Source organism: Lutra lutra, chromosome 10, assembly GCF_902655055.1.
Source record: "Lutra lutra chromosome 10, mLutLut1.2, whole genome shotgun sequence".
Classification (NCBI taxonomy): Eukaryota; Metazoa; Chordata; class Mammalia; order Carnivora; family Mustelidae; genus Lutra; species Lutra lutra.
The window spans coordinates 72183926-72207732 of NC_062287.1; the positions used below are offsets into that span (position 1 = coordinate 72183926).

Sequence of the window (23807 nt, forward strand, 5' to 3'; positions counted from 1 at the left end):
TGCCTCTCTCCTGTGTCTAAGTGGAAAAAATCCCTTGCGCTCCATCCCTTGCCTGTGGAGTGGCCCACAACTCATGCAGGAGATTTTTCCATTTGGTTTTCATCGTGAGACCCTGGGGGAAGGTCTTGAGCCAAGGAGGGGGGGCACAAACACATTTTTCATTTACTGAAATGAAAGGTAATTGAGAGGAAATATGTTTCTGTTATAGAATATCTTAAGTGCACACTCAGGATAGAATTAATAAAGATGTTTATTGAAAACCCAATCTGTGCACACAACACACACACACATGCACACATACCCACACTCAGCTGGTGGCCTGCCGGGGGAGTAAGTGCTGCTTCTCTAGAAAGGGAAGGTGCATGGCAGGCTTTCGGGTCTTAACATGCCTAGAGGGGAGGCAGTTCTCCCCAGCTGCTATGGTTCTAAGTGTGGGAGGCACAGAAGCAGGTAAGTAACAAAGAATCCTCCTTTGGGAAGCCCCATCCTTTGGGAAGCAATGGGCTCTTCTATAGCATCTATAGCATCTTCTATAGCATCTATGCCAGATTCTTAAAAAGTTAATGTTAATTCAGGATCCAAAAACTGTTTCTAAGCATCTTATCCATATTCCTTTTGATTCTTGTCACTCTATGAAGTAGGTACTATTTATATCCCTTTTACAGCTGAGAAAGGGAGGTAAGACTGAAAATACACAGCTCTCACTTCTCAGGACTTTTGGAAAGCAAGGGCTGGAACCCCTGTTTCTTGGCACTCTGGAGTTCTGTAGTCACACTCCATTTCTTGTCCCCACGTGGTGGCCGAGGAGCCAGCCCCAACAGCCGGGAGCTGGTGAGGGTTCCGCACACCACATTAATGTCCTGGCCTCTTGAACCACACACGTTCGCCCTGGAGTAGATCACAGGGAGACAGGGAGCTTGCGGGGACCTTAGTGGATGCTGTTTTGTACCTGCCTGGACCTATTTCTCCTTCCTCTGTAACAGCGCCTGACATTCTTTTTGGAACATCTCTTTCTCTTCAGTCCATCCCTGGGGCGCTGGTGCGGCTCCATGGGTGGACATGGGACCATGCCTGGCCAATCAGGGAAGACCTTACTGCCAAGTCAAGCTAACCAGAGTGAAGCCTCAGGATTTAGCTGAGACTATTAGACTATTAGGATACGCATATGCTTTTTTTTTTTTTTTTTTTTTTTACTGATGTTGTCCTCACTGTAAAATGTGTTTTGAATGCTGGAGGCCATCTTGACATCACAGGGGACGAGCTCATCTGAGAATGTAGCCAACTAGAGGAGAGGAGAGGAGAGACAACAGATGGTGTGATGGGTAACTTTATGAGTCAATTTGGCTAGACCACAGCACCCAGGTATTTGGTCAGATATGTCTGGATGTTGCTATATGGGAATTTTTTAGATGAAATTAACATTTAAATTAGTAGATTTTGTGTGAAGAAGATGATCTTCCATAATGTGGGTGGACCTTGTCCAATCAGCGGGAGGCCTTAATAGAAAAAGACTGATATCCTGTGAGGAAGAGGGAACTCTGCCTCCAGACTGCCTTGAGGCTTGAGCTGTACCATCAACTCTTCCCTGGATCTCCAGCCTGCTGGTCTACCCTGCAGATTTTTGGATTTGTTAAGCCTCACAATTGTATGCATAATTCCTTCAAAAAATCTCCTTCCCTTTCTTTCTATCCCCCTGCCCTTCTCTAATGACCCCTGAGAAGTATAGATAGCCCAACAGATTCCTGATGCTTTTAACATTTGGTCCAGCCAGGCATGACAGCAAGTACTCCTGGATTTTTCATTTAAGTGGTCATCCTGAATTGGATTTCCATCACTTACAACCCAAAGGGTCCATCTCTGGAGGAGAAAAGAGCTCACACTGACTGATCTCTCCTTCCATGTCAGACCCCAAATTCCCATTTTACAGTCAACTTGGGCCTTACAGGGTGCATAGAAGTTCTCGCAGACATGAGGAGGATGGGGTTGAGTGAACATGTGCAAAGACACGGAGAAGTGATAGAGCGTGGAAGCCTGGGAATCCAGAGTTCAGTGTGGCTGCAGTGAAAGAAGTGATGGGGAAAAGACCGCAGTGGAAAAATTGTCAGGTAATACTGAATTTTGAGTTTGAACTTTGTCTTGAGGACAGTGTGGACAGCAATGCAGAGTCTGAAGGAGAGCTGGGTTTGGGCTGGGTCATTCTGCGGTGTGAGGGACACAGTGAAGCAGAGAGAAGATAGAGGCAGAGAGGAATGATTTTCTGGCTGGGGTTTTGCCTAATGCTCCCGAAATCATCTTCTGTATGTCCTTTCTTTCTCACCAGGTAGGGCAGCACGGTAGTTAGTTACATGGGCTTCTGCAGCCTAGTCCATGACCTCTGCCACTTGTCATTTAGGTCTTGCTGTCTCAGGGTCCTCAATGAAGATCATCTGTCTCTTAGGAATCTTTTTTTAAGCAGATTTTATTGGGCGCCTGGGTGGCTCAGTTGGTTGAGTGTCTGCTTTCAGCTCGGGTCATGATCCTGGGGTTCTAGGATTGATATCCACGTCGGGCTCTCTGCTCGCGGAGAGCCTGCTTCTCCCTCTCCTTCTACCTTGCTCCCCTTGCTTGTGCTCGCTCTCCCTCTCTGTCAAACAAATAAATAAAATCTTTTAAAAAAATTATTTTTTTGAGCAAGAGAGAGAGCGAGCATACGTAGGGGGAGGGACAGAGAGAAAGAGAATATTAAGCAAACTGTGCTTAGCCCAGAGCCTGACACAGGACTGGATCTCATGACCCTGAGATCATAACTGCATGACCTGACCCAAAATCAAGAGTCAGACGCTTAACTGACTGAGCCATCCAAGCACCCCAAAAATGTCTTATGATGATTAAATGTCACTACACACTTAGGGCTCAGCACAGTACTTGACATATAGCAAACACCTAGAAGTTAGTAGCAAACTACTAACTAGTGGATAGGCCCCAGGGCTACAAACCCGAGGTCCTAGGAGGACAGTTGTGGCCGGCTCTCTGGCCCTCGGCTTTCTCCTTATGCCAGCTCCACCTGCCTTTCCCAGGGGTCCCTCCTGCTCCCTCCAGTTCTCACAGAGGCATGGCCAGCCAGGGCCCCAGGGAGCTGGGAAGGGTCATACCAGGGACAGGAGGAGAAAAGGGCTTTTAGCTCTGGAAACAGATTCTTATCCAAATCTCAGCCTGGGGAATTAGGCTGGAATGGGTGAAAACCAGCTTCCCAGCCCTTCACAGGCCCAAAGGGGGTGTCGGAGGCTGTAAACTTGGCCCTTTTACTCTGACTTCCAGATGTGGAGGTGAGAGGCTCAAAGCCGGCTCAGCATCCCCAGGGACTTGCTGTGGGAAGCAACTTCAATAAGATGATAAAATGCGGAAAGTTCAGAGTCAAAAGGCGTCCTTGAATTCCCAGCCTTTTTAGGGTTTTTTTTTTTTTTTTTTTTTTTGTTGTTGTTTTCCCCACTGTACAGTGCAGTAGAAATGGAGCTCTGCCACCAACTTAGGGGGACCCTGCTTAAGTCATTGCTTCCTTGGCCTCGATTTTCCCAAGCACCCAACGATGTGGGTTAGGTTCAAAGGTGGCAAATGCGTTCACCTTGTGGACTGGAGCAGATCAGTTGTTAGTAGCTGCCTGGCTGGCTGGCTAGAGCCCTGGGATTGAAGTAGCAATAAAGGCCATTGGCGTGGAAGGAGTGGGAGGTGCCTGGGCCCTCCTTGGGTAGGTGGGTTTTAGTGTCAGCCCTGACGTGGATTCTCATGCCTGGCCCAGTGCCCTCGGTGGACTCTGGCTTCAGCAGTGCTCCTCGTGGCCCCCATAGAAGGTCAAGGGCTGTTTGAGGCCCCCACCTCTGTACACATTCTTTGGACCTTCCCAATTCTTACCTGGTTCATGCCAGCATTTAAAGCTGTGTATACTTTGGATTCCACCTGGAACAACTTCCAATACATGAGACCTGATTTCCTTGCTGACAGATGAGAGGGAGTCAGGCCTCATAGATAAGGAAGCTGGACCCCATCGTAGTCTGTACACCCTGCCCGCTCCAGACAGACTGATGGCTCGGGACTCCCATCACCCAAGTCCCTGGCCTCCCTTCATTCTCTCTTCCTGCCCTGCCCAGTGTGCACCTTCCTGCCCTTCTCCTCTAGCCAGGGGCTTGAAGCCCGCTTTATTGTGTCACTCATCACGTCTTGATAAGCACTGATAAGTGCATTCATTCTCGGTGCCAATACCTAAGAATAGCTGGAGATGAACTTGAACTTGAACCAGGCCAAAGGCTTCCACAGCAGTGTTTGCAGGTCACAAGAGGAGGGAACCATCACTGAACAGAACACTATTTGTGCCTCAGTGGTGAGGAGAACTGTTCTGCCAACGGCCTAGAACTTGTGACATTCCAGCGAGGGGGCCCTGCCCCACACAGCAGACCGTGGAGAAGGGGGTGGTCCCTGGAGCCAGACTGCCTGGGTTCTGAATGCTGGTTCCACTACTTCCCTACACTACTTCCTTACACGCAGAAGTCACTTAACCTCTTTATGCCTCAGTCTTCTCATAATAAAATGGATTTGGTGGTAGCAGTGGTACCTTCCTCATCGAGTTAAGGGGAGTAGATGAGCTTAGTGCTTAGAGCAGTACCTGGTTTGCAGTCAGTGTCATCTCAGCGTTGGCCATTCCCACCAGGCCTCTGGGGGGTCATGCACCAATGCCAGTCATTGTGGTTGGAGGTGGCAGACACCAGGGTCCAGCCCAGTCCTAATAAGTAACAGATGTCAGCGAATATGAGCTCCCTCCTTTTACCTTCATTGTGGAAGCATCTCCAGAGCCAGGTTAGGAGCTAATAAGAAAACACAGGGAGTTTGTCGGCATGGTTGCTGTTTCTGGGAGCCAGCTACTAGAAGGTCCTTGTGGTTTTGACTCCACTAAGATCAAAGAGTCCAACAGTTTCTCTGTCTCGCTCTGCCCCTCCCATTGAGCACCACTCGCTGCCGCACAGTCCCAACTGCCTCAGCAGCCGTACTGGGGAGGACATGACCCACCTCCTGCCCAACCTCAGCTGACTGGACCTAGGATTGGTCCCTGGCCCAGGGCCATCCGCTCAGACTTTGCCTGGGGAATTTGGAGCTGGGAAATGGAACTGAGTCAGGGTGGTGGTGGAGCTATGGCTGAAAGGTGGAGGATTATGATGGCCAAGCTCACGCTGAGCTCTGAGGACACAGAGGAAGGGGTGGCAGAGACAGGAGGCCTCAGCGGAGAGACCCACTCCTCTAAGACACCTTGAATCAGAGCTACCTTCCACTTCCAAGTCTTAGGAGACCCAGGATGCCATGTCTCTTAGCCTGGGAGTTCCATGAGACACCCGCCCTGATGACCCTTCTTCCCCGGAGCTAGGCTGAGAGCACCCCTGGGGCCTGTAACCGGGAGGGCCTCGACTTACCTCCTGCCAGCCCTTTGGCGTCACACCCTCCTGCCTCAGGTCCTGGCTTCTTTCCATGAGGGCCCACTGGATGGGATTCCATGCACCTCCCTCCCTCCCTCACATCCTGTCTTGGTGACCGCAGGAGAAGCAGCTGTGGTCATGCTGCCCCGAGTGAATCTGGGGCATCCCGTGCTTAGAGGTAATCCTCTGGGGCTTCTGCCATCAACTATGCTTTCTGGAACTGAGCAAAGTCACTATCGCATGGCTTCATTTCCACCATCTTTCTCTGAGAAGACCCAAAGCACAGCCCATCTCCTACGGCCCCAGCCCCCCTGCCCCAAGCCAGCCATGGCCATTTCATCTTGTCCTTCATGTCGGACCCAGATCCTAGCACTGGGTCTTGTTTCCCACTCTTGGTAAGGACTAAGACCGTATGTCTTTTTTACTTGAGAGTCTTGAATCTGCTGCCCCAATCCACACTCACTCCCAGAAGCTGGAAATGAAAGCAGTTTATTTTGTTAATGAGTTCAGAGGAAGTTTTGTGGCAGCAATTAACAGGAGAGAGAGGAGAGGGAGTCAGGAGTCAGGTCCTATCAGAATTCAAGGAAGAACTCTTTCTTTCTTTCTTTCTTTCTTTCTTTCTTTCTTTCTTTCTTTCTTTCTTTTTTAAGATTTTATCTATTTATTTGACAGAGAGATAGAGAGCACAAATAGGCAGAGAGGCAGACAGTGGGAGAAGGAGAAGCAGGCTCTCCGCTGAGCAGAGAGCCTCACATGGGGCTCGATCCCAGGACCCTGGGATCATGACCCGAGCCTAAAGGCAGCCACTTAAATGACTAAGCCACCCACGTGCCCAAACTCTTGATTTCTTGAGAATTCCCTTGACTTCTTAAGAATTCCCTTGAATTCTTGATATCTTGGGGCTGGAAGAGACTAAATTCACAGGACTGGAAGAAAGAAATGAGAATCTGAATCCCATGGGCCCTCTTCTGCTACTTCCTCCCTCCGCGGTGCCGTTCAGAGGAGTGGCCCATGGCGTTCCTTACGCAGCCCTACTTCAGGGCCAGTGAGAGTTGGAAATCCTCGGGTGCTGGCTGTAGGTTTCCAGGGGGCCTGCACGCTGGCATCTCTCAAGGCTGGTTCCAGGCTTTGTGCTCAGGAGTGTGAATCCAGAGCTCACAGGTTTCTCGGGGTGAATCTGGTTTCTCTTTCTGGGCTTTAGAAGAAGGTCCTGTGGGGAAGAGGAAACAGAGCAGGCGGGTGCAGGCCTTGTGGGTACACACTCAGCCCAGGGACACCCTCCCTGGCGGTCCAAGGCAGACCCCAAGCCCCACACAGCAGCCATAGCCACAGCACACAGGAGGCCGGGGTTGGCAGAGGGATACGTGGGATAAGCTAGGAGAGGACCAGAAGGCAGAGGGGCTGGGGTCCCTCACGAAGAGCACAGGACAAGTGGCAGAAAACAGAAGGCCATGGAGGCCATCCCAGGAGCCATGGCAGAGCAGGCCAACTGTCCTGGGAGCATGAGTCCCTAATGTTTTGAGAAACTTGTAACAGAAAAGTCAACAAGTCCAGGCTTGGGTCTGCCCCAGATACTGCCAGTTGTGGGCCTCAGTCCACACCAAACACCAGCTCATGGCCACCTGCCAGCTCTGTCCATGAGCACAGCTCTGTCACAGAGTGGGAAACACAGCGCCAAACTGGGCTCCACAGTGTCTCCCAGAGGATACTGTCAAGGGAGCTGGAGCCAAGGGAGAGAGAAGGCACAGAGGACAGTTTGGTCCAAGCTGGACTCAGGCCATGACAAGTCACAACAGGACATGAACAGCTCTGAGAGGCCAACCCTGGTTCTTTGGACAAGCCTGAATTGCCCAAGCTTGGGGGCCTGGTGGAGCAGGGGCTCCAAGAGGATGGTGTTCCCAGGAGGGGATCCCTCTAAGGGGAAATCCAGCCCACTCCCGTGGGCTCACCCAGCCTGTCATGTCTGGTTTGAAGCACTGTCTGTGCCCAGCAGAGAATGGTGCTCACTGTTCCATCCCACTCCTGTGAGTGCCCCCACATGGCCTGTGGTGAGTCAGGGTATCCAGGTCCAAGCATGCTATAGACTGGGCTCTGCTTCCCTTCGCTGAGCAGTAGGGTCTTTGAATTTTAGTATATGTGTTGCCGAAGTGAGCACAGGAGGGGCTTTGAGTTGGATAAAATTCCAGGGTGGCCAACAGCAGGCCTGGATGGCACTCCAGGGATGGTGCCTTGTGCAGCCCTCCAGACCCCAGTCCAAAGAACCCGCCAGCACGGACAGCAGACGGCCACTGCACGCAGCATGGACAGGCAGGGCCCTGCAGCCCGCCTGCCTATTCACCGTGGGGGGCTGCCAGGCTCCAGCTGCAGGAGGAACCCATGTCTAGGCATGGGAGCACGGTCTTCAAGGACCTTTCGTACTGGCTGGGGGCTTTTGGCTGCGGAGGAGGGAAGAGCAGAGCTACATTCGCAGAGCAGAGCAGGAAACACAAAACAGGGCTTGGTTATTTCTAGGCAGAGCTCCATCAGACCTTTCTGTACACTTGTCTCCTACCTTGGGTCCTGCCTAGTCCCTGGGTCCAGAATTAGTTACTACAAGACCTTGATTTCTTCTAGATGTGCAAAGAACTCAGACCATGTTGGGCAGAAGAAGCAAAGGCAAGCAGGGGACTGGGAAATACATGTGTGGGTGGTAGGAAAGTGATGAGGATGGAGACTAGACACCAGAGAAACAGAGAGAGAGAGAGAGAGAGGGAGGAGAGAAATGGATACACACTAACAAAGATTAGCACCGACTCAGGCCAGAAATCGAGGAAGCAAGAAAAAGACAGGTTAAGAGAGAAGGGGGAGAAGGATGAAGGAGAGAGAGGCAGATGGGAGAGAGAGATTAATGGGAAAGGTACAAGAGAGGGAGACAGGGAAAGGAGAGACAGAGATAGAGAGAAGAGAGAGACCCATACAGATACACAGACAGGAATAAAAGAGATACATGGAGAGACAGACATAGAGGGGATCCTAGAGCATGATGGAGACTGTCCCAAGCTCCCTGGAGGTGCTGCTGGATGGGGCCAAACCCTGTGGTCCTGGCTGCTTAGAGACACAGCATGAAGGAATGCAGTTACATATCGGGAAGAACTACCAGACAGTGAAAGACATGGAAGTCTTTAATCTAGCTGATGACGGTGCGGGAGATGAAGTCCTGAGTGGAGAATCAGAAATCCTGAGTCTGCCCCAATTTCATTGTTTTCTTGGTCTGTGACCTTGGCTGTGTCTGGGCCTCAGTTTTCCAGGTGTAAAGTAGAATTTGGACAAGACAGTCTTGGAGGCAGCCCAGACAATGCTGACATTGTGACAGAGTGACTTAGTTCTGGGCTCTCTCTAGCCTGGGAGCTTTTCAGGATCAAGGACTGTTAGAAGCTGTGTGCACGGACCGACCGTTCAGGCTGGATGAAAGCTGAGGGTGGACCAGCAGAAGGTGGCCAAGATTCTGGAGCAGGAGGAAGAAGAAGCAGAGGGCCAGGGGCCACATACACTTACAGCTCATCGTCGTACTCCTTTGGAGGGCAGACAGCAACAACGAGGTCAATCCAGTCCTGTGGGAAGAAGCCCTGTGACTCGGGCATTCTCAGGGATGGATGTCTGGGTATGTCTTCTCTGGACATTCCATTCTCATTCCTGGGCACCATGGCTCAGGATCAGCTGGCTAGGCCTTCTTCCTACAGGAAGGTGGGCCCCAGTGGGGCTGGAGGTCCTTCTGGTGGGGATGGGCCTCACTGTGCAGACCCATGGTCTGGGGAAGCTTCCAGTATCTGGGGCTTCACAATCATATAGGCCAAGATTTACAGACCCTCGAAGGACACTAAGCTCCCAATTGTTGATCTGTGGACCAGGGCCAGGCTGCAACCTCAGAATCACCTAGGGGACTTCTTAAAACTTTAGACTCATAGACTTGGCCCCTGGAGATTTGGGGTAGGTCCTGGGAAACAGTATTGTTAACAAGCTCCCTAGGTCACTCTGATGCATATCCAATCAGGGAACTTTAGGCTTAGCTTTCTGATCCTAACACTTGAATCCCCTCAATGGCATCATTGCCATCCTTGGCTTATCCATCATTTTCACCCTTGGCTTGGGTGTATCCCATAAAAATTATGTGAAGTATTACTGGGCCCCTCTACCATGCAATAGCTCCTAACATTGCACTGAAAACTCTCCCCAGGACTCCCTCCATCCCTCAAGAAACATAGAGAACACTTCTGCTCCCTCTACCCTAATGCAACCCTTCAGATAATCAAAGACAGTCATCATGTTACCCGTGAGTCTTCTCTTCTCCACATCCCTTCATGTGGGTCCCAGGCCCATCTGGTCAGCTTCCTCGGCTCTGAACTTAATACCTCAGGCTCTGCTGCCTGCATACAGTTGCACAGGTTGTGCACTGCACAACATTAGAGGGCACCATCCACACTGTAATCTGTAGGAGGGCATCCCCTCGGATTGTGCAGTGCACAACCTGGGAGACCTTATGTGGTGGCCTTGACCCAAGTGGCTAATGAGCACAGATCAGACCACCACCAGACCCTCCATTTTGGCCACTCTGCTTCTATTCATACTTTCCAGTAGCCCCAAGCATTTTTGATTCCTGATCAGTGTGCACTTAGAGAAGAACTTAAGTTTTTTCTTGCATGGGTTATCACACCTGGTCTTCTGGAGTCTGTATTTGTGCCACTTGCTCTTTGAACTCAAGGTCAGGAACTGACATTTATTTTTCTGAATCCCATCGTGTCATATTGAGACCACTGGCTGGATGGGTTATGTAGATGTCACCCAAGAATTTCCTGGCCCCTGGAGACCAGCCCCGGGATGGGGCACCCCGACTGTAAGCTCTGGCTGCAGAGGCCAGGGTTTAAGGCAGGCAGGCAGGGGAGGGAGGCAGGGAGCGGGTTTGCTCTTACCCCCTGACTCCAGGCCTTCTGCAGGGTGGCCTCAGCCTCAGCCAAGGTGTAGTCCGTCACGATCTTGCCATTGATGGCCATGACCTCATCCCCTTTCACAATGCCACCTGCAAGAAGATGAAGCTGACTGGATACCTGGGCTATATGTGACATGTGCCTGGCCCTGGACTTGGCAAAGGCGGTGGGAGGTGGGTGGGCAGGAGGTCCCTGGAGGGCTGCAGAAGGAGCCTGATTCCCGGCTTCTGATGGGCTCAGAAGGCACAAGGGGAAACAATCCACCAGGTTACTCAGAGCACTTCCTACCCACCCTGCCCACACTCCCTCACCTGAGCTCAGAGGAACCGATGAACCATTCACCCTAGCCTTGTACAGGCCTCTGCTATTCTAGAGGGAGGCAGACCTCTGTTACCGATGAGGTTATCAGAAACATGAGCTAATTCTGTGAGCTGTCCCTGTCTGCGCTCCAGGCCTGCTGGTCTGCGTCAGGCCCCTGACCAGGCCAAGCTCTCTCCTACCCTGGAGTCTTCATAAGCTGTTTCACCTGGGACACTTGCCCCCTCTTTTTTCTCTTCTTCTAGGGCTGAGGTGAAATGTCTCCTCCTCAGAGAAGACTGCTCTGACATGCATGCAATCTCGAGAAGGTCTCTTCTGTTCTCTCAAAGAGTCCCAGTCTCTTCCTGCAGACCATTCTCACAGTTTGTACTCATAAATCTATTTGCCGACTAACGGTCCCTCCCACCAGACTGTCAGCTCCACTAGAGCAGGGAACGTCTCTTTGGTTAACCACTATATCCACAGCGATTGCCGTAATACCTAGCACAAAAATGGGAACTCAATATATTTCTCAAATAAATAAATGATGTTAAAGGTCCTCCTGGATAAGATGACCTGTAGTCCGATAAATTTGGGAAGAGCTGAGTTATAAGCTGAGCAGTTACTCACTGCAGAACTTGTCAGAGCCTTGAATATGCTAATATGTATTGTGGCTTTCCAAGAAATGGATAGACTGTGCACAGTTTCTCATACATCTTCAATTTTAGAACCTTTAAAAAATGTTTTTAAGGACTTTTCCTTAGTTCTGGTGTCCACAGCAAATTCTCTGGATTATGATGAAATAATCACCCAGAATTCTTGCAGGCATGAAGGCCGTAAGAATGTAATGATTGATACTGAAGATGATGTGGCAGTTAAAACACGTGTCGTCCTGGAGAAAATGTCAACAGCCACTGGTATGCCCAAAGCAGTGTGGGACCAGATGTAGACAGCAGCCTTCTCTGGCAGTGGGCCTGGGGAGAGGTCACTTTTTCTTTTTGTACAAATTCCAGATGGAGCCTCAGGAGCAAGTGGTTGGGCTGTGGCTTTATAAGGAGGAGAGGACCCCGGAAAGGTTACCCATTTATTCTGGTCCTCTTCCCTTGCCAGACACAGCAAACATGTGTCTTTCCCTCAACTGGCCCAGAAGTGAGAACAGAAGAGGAGGAGGGTGTGGGCCAGAAGGGCAGCCCTGGGCCATGGCACCAGCCTCGAAGCGGGCCCCCCCTCCACAGCTGAAATGACAGCTTCGAGTGTGACTGTGAGAGCCAGGCTTGAGCTTACCAAGGCCATAGGTGGCCAAGCTGGACTCGCCTTTGTAACCCACTGAACCAGGTGACTTTCCCATCACCCCTCCTGCTGCAGGTGCTTACACACCCTCCGTCCCATCAGCTGGAGCCTAGAACTGCCCGGAAGGGACATGACCACAGGATTCCTGCTTGGGCCTGGAAAGGTGAGGGGCCCGAGGCTTCTCCTTCGAGGCCACCGATTCCTTCACAAAAGACCCACGAGTAGACTCCTGGTTTTGGAAGAAGAAATCACTAATGGTGAGTCGCAGACACCCTCAGACAGGTGAGCAGTTTTAGACAAGAGTAAAGCGAAATGACCAAATGGCTTGGGTTCCAGTCCGGCCTCCACCACTTTCCAGCTGTGGGTCCTTGAACAAGCATTTTACCTTTCTGTGCCTCAGTTTCCTAAGCTAAGATGAGAGTAATAATAGTATCTACTTTTGGTGCTGTCGTGAGGATTAAATGAATTAATAATACATGTGAATGCTTTAGACACAGAGTAGGTGCAGGAACTTAGAATCACATCCGGCCCTTGGAGAGCTCTTGACAGATGTCGACCCTTATTATTGAGGACGGGGAAAGTTTGGATGCTTTCTCTCTTTGTCTTTACTTGTGCTGCTCCCTCTTCCTGTAAAGTTCTTTCCCACCATCATGAGGCTAATATTGACTTATCTTTTAAGGCTCAGCTCAGGTATGGTGCTTGTAGGGAGACTTCCCATTGGTCCCCTTTCCCTTAGTGTGTCAGGGGTTCCTCAGGGTCCCACAACTTTCCTCCGTTCCCCCAGTCCCCTGTCAGCTCTTAGCACCCTGCACTGTTATGGCTGGAATCTGGCAATTCTGAGCATGTTTTCACCACTAGATGGGGAGCCCTGAAGGGCTGGGTGGGGTCTGGTGGGCTGTATGCCCATAGTCCTGGCACCATCTTATGCCCACGGGCAACATGTGGGACTCAGTAGACGGACGGGTGGATCCAGATGGGGGAATTCTTGAGCAACGGTCAGCCCACTTCAAAATAGGCAGCCGTGTGCTTTCCTGGGTCCCTGTACAACCACTGGACTGTGGCTGGTCCCCACTCACCATGTCGCTCAGCAGCTCCCCCTTCATACACAGCCGAGACGACCACCTTCCCGATCGGGGAGTCCACACCGCCTTCCAGGGCCAGATCTAAGGATCCCTCCTGGATGAAGAAATATAGGCCCTCGAGAGCCAAGCAGACAGCAGCCTGTGGACAGCTGGGTACTCAGGAGCCTCTTGACAGGGCTATAAAGAGGGCCACAGAAGCCATGGGGCCAATGACAGTGACATCAGGGAGGAAAGGGGGCATGGACCCTGAGTGGGGCCTGGGTGTGCGACTCCACCACAGGAGGGGACATCCTTGAGGCAGAAAGGAAAAGTGTGAGGATCTGAGGAGTCACCCAAGAGTCACCTCCAGAGTAGGAGAAGCAAGACACCAAGATGGGAGGGGGCTGGGGCAGAGCAGGGTGGTGGCCCGCCTGACCTCCAGGTCCCCACATACCTTCTTTTTTTTTTTTTTTTTTTTAAGATTTTATTTATTTGACAGAGAGATCACAAGTAGGCAGAGAGGCAGGCAGGGGGTGGGGAAGCAGGCTCCCTGCTGTGCAGTGAGCCTGATGCGGGGCTCGATCCCAGGACTCTGAGATCATGACCTGAGCTGAAGGCAGAGGCTTTAACCCACTGAGCCACCCAGGGCTCCCCCCCCCCACCCACGTACCTTCTTAATGCGCAGGAGTCGGACATCCTTCCCTAGGATCTGCTCTGGAGTGAACTAGAGGGAACAGACAGTGGGGAGCCTTGAGTCTGCCTGGAGGATGAAGGTGGGGGTCCCACAGAGTGTATGGCCAAGGGGACCCTTCCCAGCCCCACACCCATCGGTCTTTGCCTGGGGGTCCCAGACCTCATGGGGGCTGCACAGACCCACAAAAGTGGTAACCCCAGAAATCCCAGATCCATTCTTCCTGAGAATATTGGGAGGGCTGGGGGAGGCCATGCCCTATAAAAACCCAGCGAACCGCACAGCCCCTGATACACAGTCATTGCTCAGCAAGTGTAATGGTTCTTACAACCCCACTGCCCCCCAACACACACACCAGTCCTATGGGTCATTCTAGAATGCCGTCTGCAAGGAACCCTCACAGAAAAGAGCAGATGGGGCTCCTTGGGGGCTCCTCACGTGCCCCACCTCATCCCTGGGACCCCCAGGGCCCGAGGGAGCACATTGTAACCCCCACCCACATTCCTGGGATGACTCCCCAGGGGGTGGAGCGTTCTCGCTCACCATGGAGTAGGGGTCAAAGCCTTCCTCATATTTCCGGAAATCCTGGAAGCAAAGGGTGGGTGTTAGGGCCACAGAGAAGATTTTCCTGAGGGTCATTGCAGGAAACAAGCTTAGGGCACAGGAAAAAGATGCGAATGGCTCAGATGTAGGGGAGAGAGTGGGGGGCCAGATGGGGCCGAGATGAAGATGCAGGGAGGAAGCTGGAAGTCCCAGTAGGCAGAGCACCCCTGCCCGGGGGAAGCCAGAAGCTACGCGAGCATTTGGAGGAGTCCAGCCCTGGACCCGGCATTGCTGCAATGGGGGGGCCGAGTGAGGCTGGCAGGCGCTCCTGCTGATGTCCAGGAGGTCTGAGCAGCCCCCGTCGGCCTTGCTGAAGGCCATCCACACCTCAGGTCCTTTAGGCCCTCCCTGATTTCCTCCAAGTGCTCCTGCGAGGCCAGGTTCAAGCTCTGGGGGTGAAGGCCCATTCTTCACCCAGTGCTCTGACCCCAAAGAAGGACAACACTGCTGAAGAGGCAGGTCTCCTTGGGGACTCCAGGCACAAGAGGACACTGGTGCAGGGTGGTGGGCCATGCAAGGGATGTCAGACTCCAAGAGGAACAGGGGCGTCTGTGCTCTCTCGGTGCCTAGCACTGTTCTTAATGTAATGCTTATTTAGGATGTAAGAGACCTCCCAGAACGTCAGCCAGGAGAGGATGAAGGAGAAGACTTGTCTCAGAGAACCTGGCTTAGTGAGGGCTGTGGAAACAATGTCCCCAAGATGTAGAAACAAGTTGGTAAGAAGGAAGATGGGGGCAGAGTCAGCACACACTCCCTTCCTTAGGAATCCCCCCCAGGGAACAGGAGCTGGGGGTCCTCAGACTCGGGGGCCAGGCATGCCAAGTCCTAGGTAGCAAAGCCTTGGTTAGTCCCCACAGGCAGGCAGGAGCAGAGGAGGGGCCCTGTGGAAGAGGCCCAGGGAGGCCCTGCTGGACCAAATGGTGCCATCCCCAGCACACAGTTCCCTGGGTCACACCAGGTGTCCCGTGAGGCCTGTGGTCAGCATCAAGAGGAGGCCACTGTCTCTCTTTGCCCAGCAGGCAGCAACAAAGCTCTGGGCACAAGATGAGGACCAAACATTTTGCCCAGCAAACTCCTGGGCATCAGTCTGCCCCCCACTTCATTCAGGCTTTGTCACCCAGGCTCAGCCCCACAAGGCCTGGGACTTTGGAGGCTGGCACCACACAGAGGCCACTCCCAGGTGAGTCTCTGGGCATCAGAGCAGCAGACAGAGGAAGGGAGGCAGCAAATCCATGTGCCGGAGAGGTCAGGAAGCAGGATATGGAGTCAGTGCTCTTTCACGGAGGGCCCTGATGACTTCTGGATATTCCTAGAAAATTGGACAGTGCTGGCTGTGCGTTTCCCCTTCTCCCTCCCTGTGAGACTCTGCTCTTAGAATGGGCATGACTGCAAGGGTTTGTGTCTTGTGCGAATTTAAATCATACACATATAAGCCACTACAGCTGGTCAGCCCCTGAAGAGGGAGCCCAACCCTTCATCCAACAGATGGAGAAACTGAGGCCCAGAAGGCTGACATTCATGCACCCAAGGTCAGCCAGCCAGTAGGTAGTAGAGCAAGAGTTCGACTTCCAGTCTGGGTCTTTGGGCTCCTCCTTTTCAGCCTCTCCCCCTTGGAGGACTGTCTGTGCCCTAAACAAGGCCTGAAATGTCTACCTCATGATCACAGTGTTTTGCCAGTGGGGATGGTGGAGTGGGTAGGAGCCTGACCTCTTGGATGCAAATCTAGGGTCCGACAGCAGCTGTGACTTCATGGGCACGTTTCCTAACCTCTCTGCTTCAGTTTCTCATCTACTTACCTCCTAGGGTTGCTGTAAAGATTAAGTAAGTTTCTATGCCTTAAGTATTCAGACACGGCACTTGGCCCAGTGTTAGCTGTCACCTGTCACTCGCCAGTCCTGGGTTGGGAGCAGCCTCCTTTGCAAACTCCCATGTGAGGCTGACACCTCTCTGTCGCTCAGCCTGTAGTCTGGTGGTGGGTTAGAGGTGAGGTTGGCTGCAAGATCTTTCTCTATCTGGGGATCTCTTCCACAGGTGGTGGCAATACAGCCAATCAGATGGCTGGCACTGTGAACACAAGCCCCCGGGAGGTGGGAAAGTGAGTGGCTGCTTGCCTGATACCACGCACAGACCAGGAAGGACATCCACAACCTTGTTGAACCCAGAAGCACCCCGACAGGTAGAGGACCTGGACTGCCACTTCCTCCCTGACCGGTTCAGTGCCAGACAGAGCCGCCTTGAGGGGACAAGACCAGGGAAGGGGCAGGGAGACACCTTCTCTCTCAGGGCTGGATCAAGGGGCCAGTGTGGCCTCTGCGACCCTCTGCAGGTTCCCTCTGTCCTGCTCCTCTTTGAACAAACAGTAGCCAAAGAACAGAGCCCCCAGGGTTCCTGCTGCTTTCTCAGCCGGGGCACAGGGTCTAATAAAGCCGGGGTCCCCTCCTGATACGAGACCCTTCCTCACTCCTGGCTGCAGGCAACAGGGACATGGCTTGGGCCTGAGGCTCTGGCAGATCACCTCAGAGCCAGCTGGCACTCCCAGAGAGAGAGAAGTCAGAGCAGGAGGAACAGGGGTGGCGGGGATCGCTTTACTTGTCTGAACGCTGTCTGGTAAACCACCATCCTCTTCAACATCTCCTGTGGCTGCCAGAAGAAAAAAAAAAGTTCCATTCTGGATGTTACCGATAGGCCTCGTCTGCCCTCTGGTGCCAGACCCCGGGCCTGCCAGCCTGGGGCTGCCCTGCCAACTTCCCGCTCCAAGTAGAGGCGGCCTGATTCATGTCGGGGGCCAGCGCGACACCCCCAGGTACAGCAGCTCCCTGGTTCTAGTCAGCAGACACGCCCTTTGTCACCAGGCAGAGGACGGGCACGCAGGCCTCAGCAGGGCTTATCATAGGGGCGTGAACTTTGCCCTTTGGGGAGCTGACGGGACAGCAAAGACTCAAAATAAGTATCTGAGCTGTCCTGCCCTGACATTTGGATACGGTTTCCTTGAAAGGGGAAGAAAAATTCTGGCATGACTCTCTTCCCACCAGGGGTGCGAGGCCAGTCTGAGCCTGGCATCCCTCTCCAGGGACATGGGGTTCCGCATGAGTCGCTCAGCCGTAGGTGACTGGGGGTGGGCAGACCTTACTGCTCCCCCAGGGCCACACCTCACACTCCCAGTCCAGTGAGTAGCGAGAGGCAGGATGGAGAGGGTGAGTGGCTCCTCTCTGGACGGTCCCCCACCTGAGGTGTTCCCCATCGTGCCTCGCCAGGACTCAGAGGCTGAGGCCAGGGCCAGTGGACTCACTGGAGGTTTAACAAGATGGCAGTGGAGGTAAGAGCCTGAGCTCTGGAGTCTGATCCGGCTCTGCCCTGGGCAACTGACTTACCCCCTCTAAGCCTCAGTATCCTGACCCACGGTGGGCAAACAGTAAGCCTGAGCTGTTACCATTCTTACTTCTAGAGGGAGCTCCAACCTGTTTGGTACCCTCATGGATTCATCTCTTGGTCAAGAAGTCAGAAGCTGGCTCGTAATGTGAGCTTGTACCCCCACCTCATTCTCCATCCAGAGGCAGCGGAAGCCAGAGGAGACAGCCCTTATCTGCTCCTCTGGAGATGCCTTGGAGGGGTCCCAAAGGGCTTACCAGGACCTCAGATTTCACAGCCGGCCTGTAGATGAAGTTGGGCTCCTGGTGGACCATGACGGGCTTGGAGATAGTGGACACGCCAGGGCCTCGTGGAGGCTGTGGGCTTGGGCAAAATGTCTACAAGGGTTAGTGTAAGAGAAACCCCATGAGGGCATGGCGGGAGTGGTTCAGGCCAACCAAGGCACTTTGACACACATGCAAATACACACCATGCACTGGCTGAGCCCCCTGGGTCATTCACCCTGTTGGAGGTTGTGTGATCTTCAGCAGAGAGACAAGTCCATTGGCCACAGTGTGTTTTGAGGCCACAGAAACTACTGAGTGGCTCTGAGAAATCAGGGACTTGATTTTGGGAGTGCCAGCAGCCCCTGTCACGCAGAGGATACACTTCCCAGGCTCTCTCTCAGTGGCCGTGGGTGCCATCTAGCCTCCTCTCTCCCTGACTGCACACAAAGCATCTGCTCAGGTCTTAACTTGGGGGTCACTGCTTTTGGAAAGCTCTTCTTCTCTCCGCTCTGACCCATCACAGCACCTGTGTTCCCTTATGTCCCCCCAGATATCACGATAGTCTCCTGCTTGCTTATCTCTCGTCCCCACCAGGCGGTCTGGGCAGGGACTGGGCTGCCTGTTTTGCAGTGGTTCTCCAGTGCCAGGCATAGTGGCTGGCGTCTAGTAGATGCTCACTGAATATGCGGAATGAATAAAGGACTTAGTAGTATGCTGGGCACACAGGATGGTACCTGGGGGTAGATATGGTCCTGAAAACCTTCTTCCGGCAGGTCTGGTGTGGCAGGCATACGTGCCAAGCTGACAGGACTGTTCCCAGCACCCAAGGTCTGCTGGTGGCCCGGACGGTGTTTAGATGCAGTCGTGGGGTTGCCAATGCTGTGTGCTGCCAGTGACACCTCTCAGGGGGGATGCCACAAGAAGAAGCTGGGGCAGGGTCGGGGTACACAGGCCAAAGTGCTGACACGGGAGGCTGAAGCTAACCAAATAGCAGCCCCCTGGCCTTTAGGTCAGGAACAACCCTGGCCTTGATGTCACTTAAGACATTTAGGTCCAGTTCTTCAGAGGCTCCTTATGTGGGAGGAACTTTCAACCTTCCCGGTACTCTGATTGGGAACGAACAGTGGGAACTTGGTGATTGCTGGAGGAGTCTGAGAAAACTGGACTCTCTTTTGAATCTTGACTTTGACTCAAAAGTCTACAGAGTTGGGGTGCCTGGGTGGCTCAGTCGGTTAAGCATCTGCCTTTGGCTCAGGTCATGATCTTCAGGTCCTGGGATGGAGCCCGAAGTTGGGCTCCCTGTTCAGAGGGAAGTCTGCTTCTCCCTCTGCCTCTGCCCCTTCCCCCCACTTGTGTGTTCTCTCTCTATCAAAAAAAAAAAAATAAAAATTAAAAAGCCTATAGAGTTTACCTCTAATCTTATGCTCGCAGCTTCACCCGAATTTTCTTGTATCCTGTCACTGTGTCACCATGTCACTGATCATGGTTAATGTCTACCGAGCCCCCACTACATACCCACCATTCTAAGTACTAACTTTGAATGAGTTCATGGATTCACTCATTTGATCTTCATAACAGGCAGGTGCCAGTAGCATTCCCATTTTACAGATGAGAACCCCCAGGCTCAGACAGGAGAAGTAATGCCTGCCCAAAGTCCTCCAGCCAGTGGTAGAGCCAGGGTTCAAACCCAGGATGTTCTTCCCCACCATCTGTATATTTCCTGTACCTTCCATGCCCTTCCTCCCAACCTCCATGTACTGTCATCCTTCAATGCTCAGCTCATCAGCCCCTTACTCTGCAGAGGTTCCTTCCAGCTCCCATTAGAATGAATCCTTCCTCTAGCACTGGCCCTGTGCCATTTCATAGCTGAATCCTATCTGCTCAGCCTTTTATCCTGCAGACAGCAAAGTCCGGGAAAGCACGGGTGTGCCAATTTACTCGCTGTCCCCTGCAGCACTGCCCCTCTCTCCCCTCTCACACAGAGACACAAGGCTGGTGCTCAATCAGTGCTTTTGAGTCACATTTGTTAAGAAAAAGCTGCTGCCCATCCTGACAGGGAGGACTCACACAAAGGATAGACCTCTGTGTCAGGCTAACTCAGCCCCCTGTAAACCCGCTCCTGGCTGGGTTCTGAGACAAGACATCCCTGGAACATACAGATATGTCTCTGTCAGAGCTGCAAGGCTCAGGACCCATCAGAGGTCGAGAAGGAGTCCCCCTGAGAGTCCCCTGCCAGAAGCTTCAGCCTGGCACTTTCTTTATTCCCACCTTCCCCCAAGCTTTCCCTAATGCTCTGAAATGCTTATTATTCTGTTCTTCATGCTGGGCCTCAAATCCGTACAGAGATTAGTAAAAACAACTGATCAGATTCTACTGACCGCCCTCTCTCAAACCTCCTACCCTTAGCTGACATGAGTTGCTTTAACTCTGACTCAAGCCTGGCCCCACGGCTACTGCAACAGAGGAATATTTTATTTGTCCCCTCATGGGATCAAAGCTCCATATCTTCCTTGGGGATTGCCTCTTCCAAAATTGTCTTTGGATTAAGAACCATTATAAGAAATATGTCTTTTTGAGAAAGATCACTCTTCAGCCTCCTGACATCCGAGGGGGAGGAAAAAAAAAAAACAACAACCCTAGTCTTTTTATAGTAAATTTGGAGATTTCTAGGAACTCTTTGTCTTCATTTTTTTCTATAGCTGGAAGTTGGCCAGAAACTTCTGGGTATTATACTCCAAGCCAGAGGAATTGGCTAACTCCATAGAAAATGCACTGTAATGTCTGAACCCTGCACCAGACAGAGTCATCACTTCATTTACACAGCTTAATACTGCTTTACCACTTTGCCTCCCCTCTTTTCCCCCTGTTAACCTGGGGATCCTTTTCCCATATTCCCGGTTTTCTGAGCTTATATCCAGAAGTGACTGGCTGTGACACAGAGCTCTGGCTATTCAGTAACACAGCCTTGCAAGTACCGTACAGAATGTTACCAGCCCGTACTAGCCAAGAGGAACAAAGAGAAACCAACAGACAGGGATATGCAGTGGCTCATCCCAAGAATCCCAAGCAATTCACCATGCAGGACAGTACTTCAAAATCAGTAGAAACCACGCACATGCAGGGAGACCACAACGTGCAGATTGGGAGCTCATTCCTGGAAAATGGGCTGGAGTGATGTTTCTTCCAGTCTCCATTCATAAGAGCAGTGGAGGATGGGGGAAACACAGCAGCCCCACCCACTCTTTCTGCTTTCCAGTGCAGCATGCAGAACAGGGACGGTACCTTTGGGGTGGGTGGGAAGCTCCGTTCAGGAACAGGGGAGTTAGTAGGCTTCCCACTGTGGTTCTTTGCCTCCCAGTCCTCTGTGGGATTTCCTGTGTCCCCAGCACGGAAGGGGTGGTTGCCCAGTGCCTCTTCCAGTGCCAAGGGTAGCGGGCGGGTAGGAGTCAGGTCTTGGGTGGGAACAGATGGTGGGGGAGGGATGGGAATGGGGGGTGGAGTGCGTTGCACCCAGGGTGAAGATGAGGCACACACGTGGCCTGATGACGGAAGGACTGGGGGTGCAGGGATTTTGGGGGATGCGGTGGAGGGTGGAGGGTGGGGCATCACAGGTAAGGCGGAGGGAGTCTTGGGGGGATAGTAGAACATGTCCAAGGGGATGTCATCCAGGTCAGTGGTGTGGAGGTGCAGCCCGCCTGCGAAACGTCTCAGGGGTGGGACCAGGGGAGACACAGAAGGCGGGGGAGGCGGTGGCCCCGTGGTCATCTGGGGGGTTGCAAGGAAATTCTATAACTGTCTGACTAAGGCTCCACTTCGCAATACATTGAGTATAATGCTTTTCTGTTTCTTTTGCTGTTGGAGACCCACCGCCCACAAACCAAAATCATGGGGGTATCACTTCTCTGTCACCTAGGTGCTGAGGTGAGCCCACGTCAAGGCTAGGAGGGAGTGCCCAAATGCGGGACAAGTTATGCCACATGTGGGTGATAAGTGACGTAATCATACCGTTTATCATCTACACTGGAACAGACTTGATAGTGAGAGGGGCACTCTTAGCAAGGACTACAGGACAACACGTCTAACGGAGACCATCTCAGATGAGCTAGGACTTAGTGGTCACTCTGGAGAGGAGCCGAGAAATACAGATCTGTCCCCCTCCTCAAGAGACCAAGGCAGAGTGGGGTGGTAAGGGCGGCCCTGGACACTGAGGCTTGCCGGTGACTATCCTGCCTCCCGCTGTCCCCAGAGTGGGTCATTCTGAAGGCAGCAGGAGGGCGTCTGTGGAAAGAAGGACTCTGTTACCTCCGAAATCTCATTATCAGCAGAGGAAATCTGCTCAAGGCGCGTCTGACAGAGCCTTTCCACCCAATACTGAATCTTTTCCGATTCCTCAAGGTCTTCCCGCTCGGTCTCAGACACCTAGGACCCAAGGACAGTGCGAAAAGGAGAGGACAAAGGGCACACTGAGTCACACGTGGGTGGCGCACTCAAATCAGTAGCAGAGAAGCACTTCCTTAGAAACTACTGTTGGGTGTGTCCACTCTTCCAGACAAAGACCCCAGCTTTTCTCAGCTGGCCCCAGAAGAGGCAGAAATGATGAGGGAGAGGGTGCTGAGGAATCAGGTGGCTGAATGGCACTTGTAGGCTAATTCAGAGTAGGGCCTCATGCATTGTGGGGAACTAGCTGGGATTAGGCTCCCAGGGTCCCCACGAACTCTAAGGTTCATCTGATTCTCCAAGAATGGCCCTTTATAAAGTTCCAAGCACATTCCGAAAGTTACTTTGCTCTTTTTCCACCCCTCCAGGCTGCCTTGTCCTCATAAGTACAAGTTCGATTTTATTTTTAATTTTGTAGCTTACTCATTCCTAATGCCAGACCTAATGCACTTCACATTTTCCAGGATTACTCTGGTTTGTAATCTAATCAGCTTGGCGTTCTGGTTCATGGAAGTATTAAAGAGAAACAGAACGAATAACACCTCCAATAGCTAGGGAGTTAGGGTCACCCAACTCACCAAGGAAATAGGAATTATTCATGCTGGATGATTGCTTTTGTCATATCTTAAAGGGGACAGCCTTGGATACATTTCCAGGCTGAAAAGGTCTGCCTTCAGATAGAGCCTATTTTTTTAAAATTTTATTTATTTGAAAGAAAGAGTGAGAGAGCATGAATGAGCACGCACAAATGGAGGGGAGGGGCAGAGGGAGAAGCAGACTCCCCACTGCGCAGGAGCCCAACTTGGGGTTTGATCCCATGGCTCCAAGATCATGACCTGAGCCAAAGGCAGACACTTAATCGAATGAGCCACCCAGGAGCCCCTGGATATATCCTATGTTGATGGAAGCAGCCTCACACTCATTGGGGAATAGCCTTAGCCACCACATCTGCACAAAGGGGGTTTAGCCTCAGAACTGTACTGTCAGAGCCAAGGCAAGTTGGGGAAATCTGGTCTTGGACTCATAATCTGGGTAGGGGTTCCAAACTGACTTGGACCTGATGATAGGTGGCTGGAAGGCTAACTTTTTAGTTCTACAATCTAGGCAGAGAGGTTACCCTTGTGGTCATACCCTACGTAGGGAGAGAGATCTCATAGCCGCACCCAGGCTGGACAGGCCTAGCCTTGGGGTCATACTCTGGTGGGGCTGGGATGGAGGAGACAGACTCAAGTCTCTAGCCATCTGTGTGACATCTGGGCAGAGAGGCTAGCCTCGGACCCATGCTTGAGCAAGGAGTCCAGTCTCTGTTCTAAACATATACATAAGCCAGAGGTTAGTCTCCATGATCCTGCGTAGGTGGGATGAACCCATGTTCCAGACTGAGCAGAAGGGCA

General features: G+C 52.2%; 1 protein-coding gene across 3 annotated transcripts in view; it reads right to left on the bottom strand.

Annotated features, from left to right (window-relative positions):
- Window positions 1–6160: 6160 nt before the first annotated feature.
- USH1C (USH1 protein network component harmonin) overlaps window positions 6161–23807 on the bottom strand; it is a 45790-nt gene continuing 28143 nt past the window's right edge. Inside the window, exons 17-26 of one of the 3 annotated variants that reach the window (XM_047690455.1) lie at window positions 22279–22395; window positions 21259–21741; window positions 17968–18087; window positions 16931–16981; window positions 14282–14323; window positions 13718–13771; window positions 13063–13162; window positions 10385–10491; window positions 8973–9043; window positions 7758–7896 (exon numbers count right to left, since the gene is read on the bottom strand). In XM_047690455.1, coding sequence (XP_047546411.1) covers window positions 7773–7896; window positions 8973–9043; window positions 10385–10491; window positions 13063–13162; window positions 13718–13771; window positions 14282–14323; window positions 16931–16981; window positions 17968–18087; window positions 21259–21741; window positions 22279–22395 — 1269 coding nt within the window. In that variant the 3' untranslated portion in view covers window positions 7758–7772. Of the gene's footprint in view, window positions 6649–7757; window positions 7897–8972; window positions 9044–10384; window positions 10492–13062; window positions 13163–13717; window positions 13772–14281; window positions 14324–16930; window positions 16982–17967; window positions 18088–21258; window positions 21742–22278; window positions 22396–23807 lie in introns of those variants that run through there. The other 2 variants (XM_047690452.1, XM_047690454.1) reach the window with 2 other exon arrangements.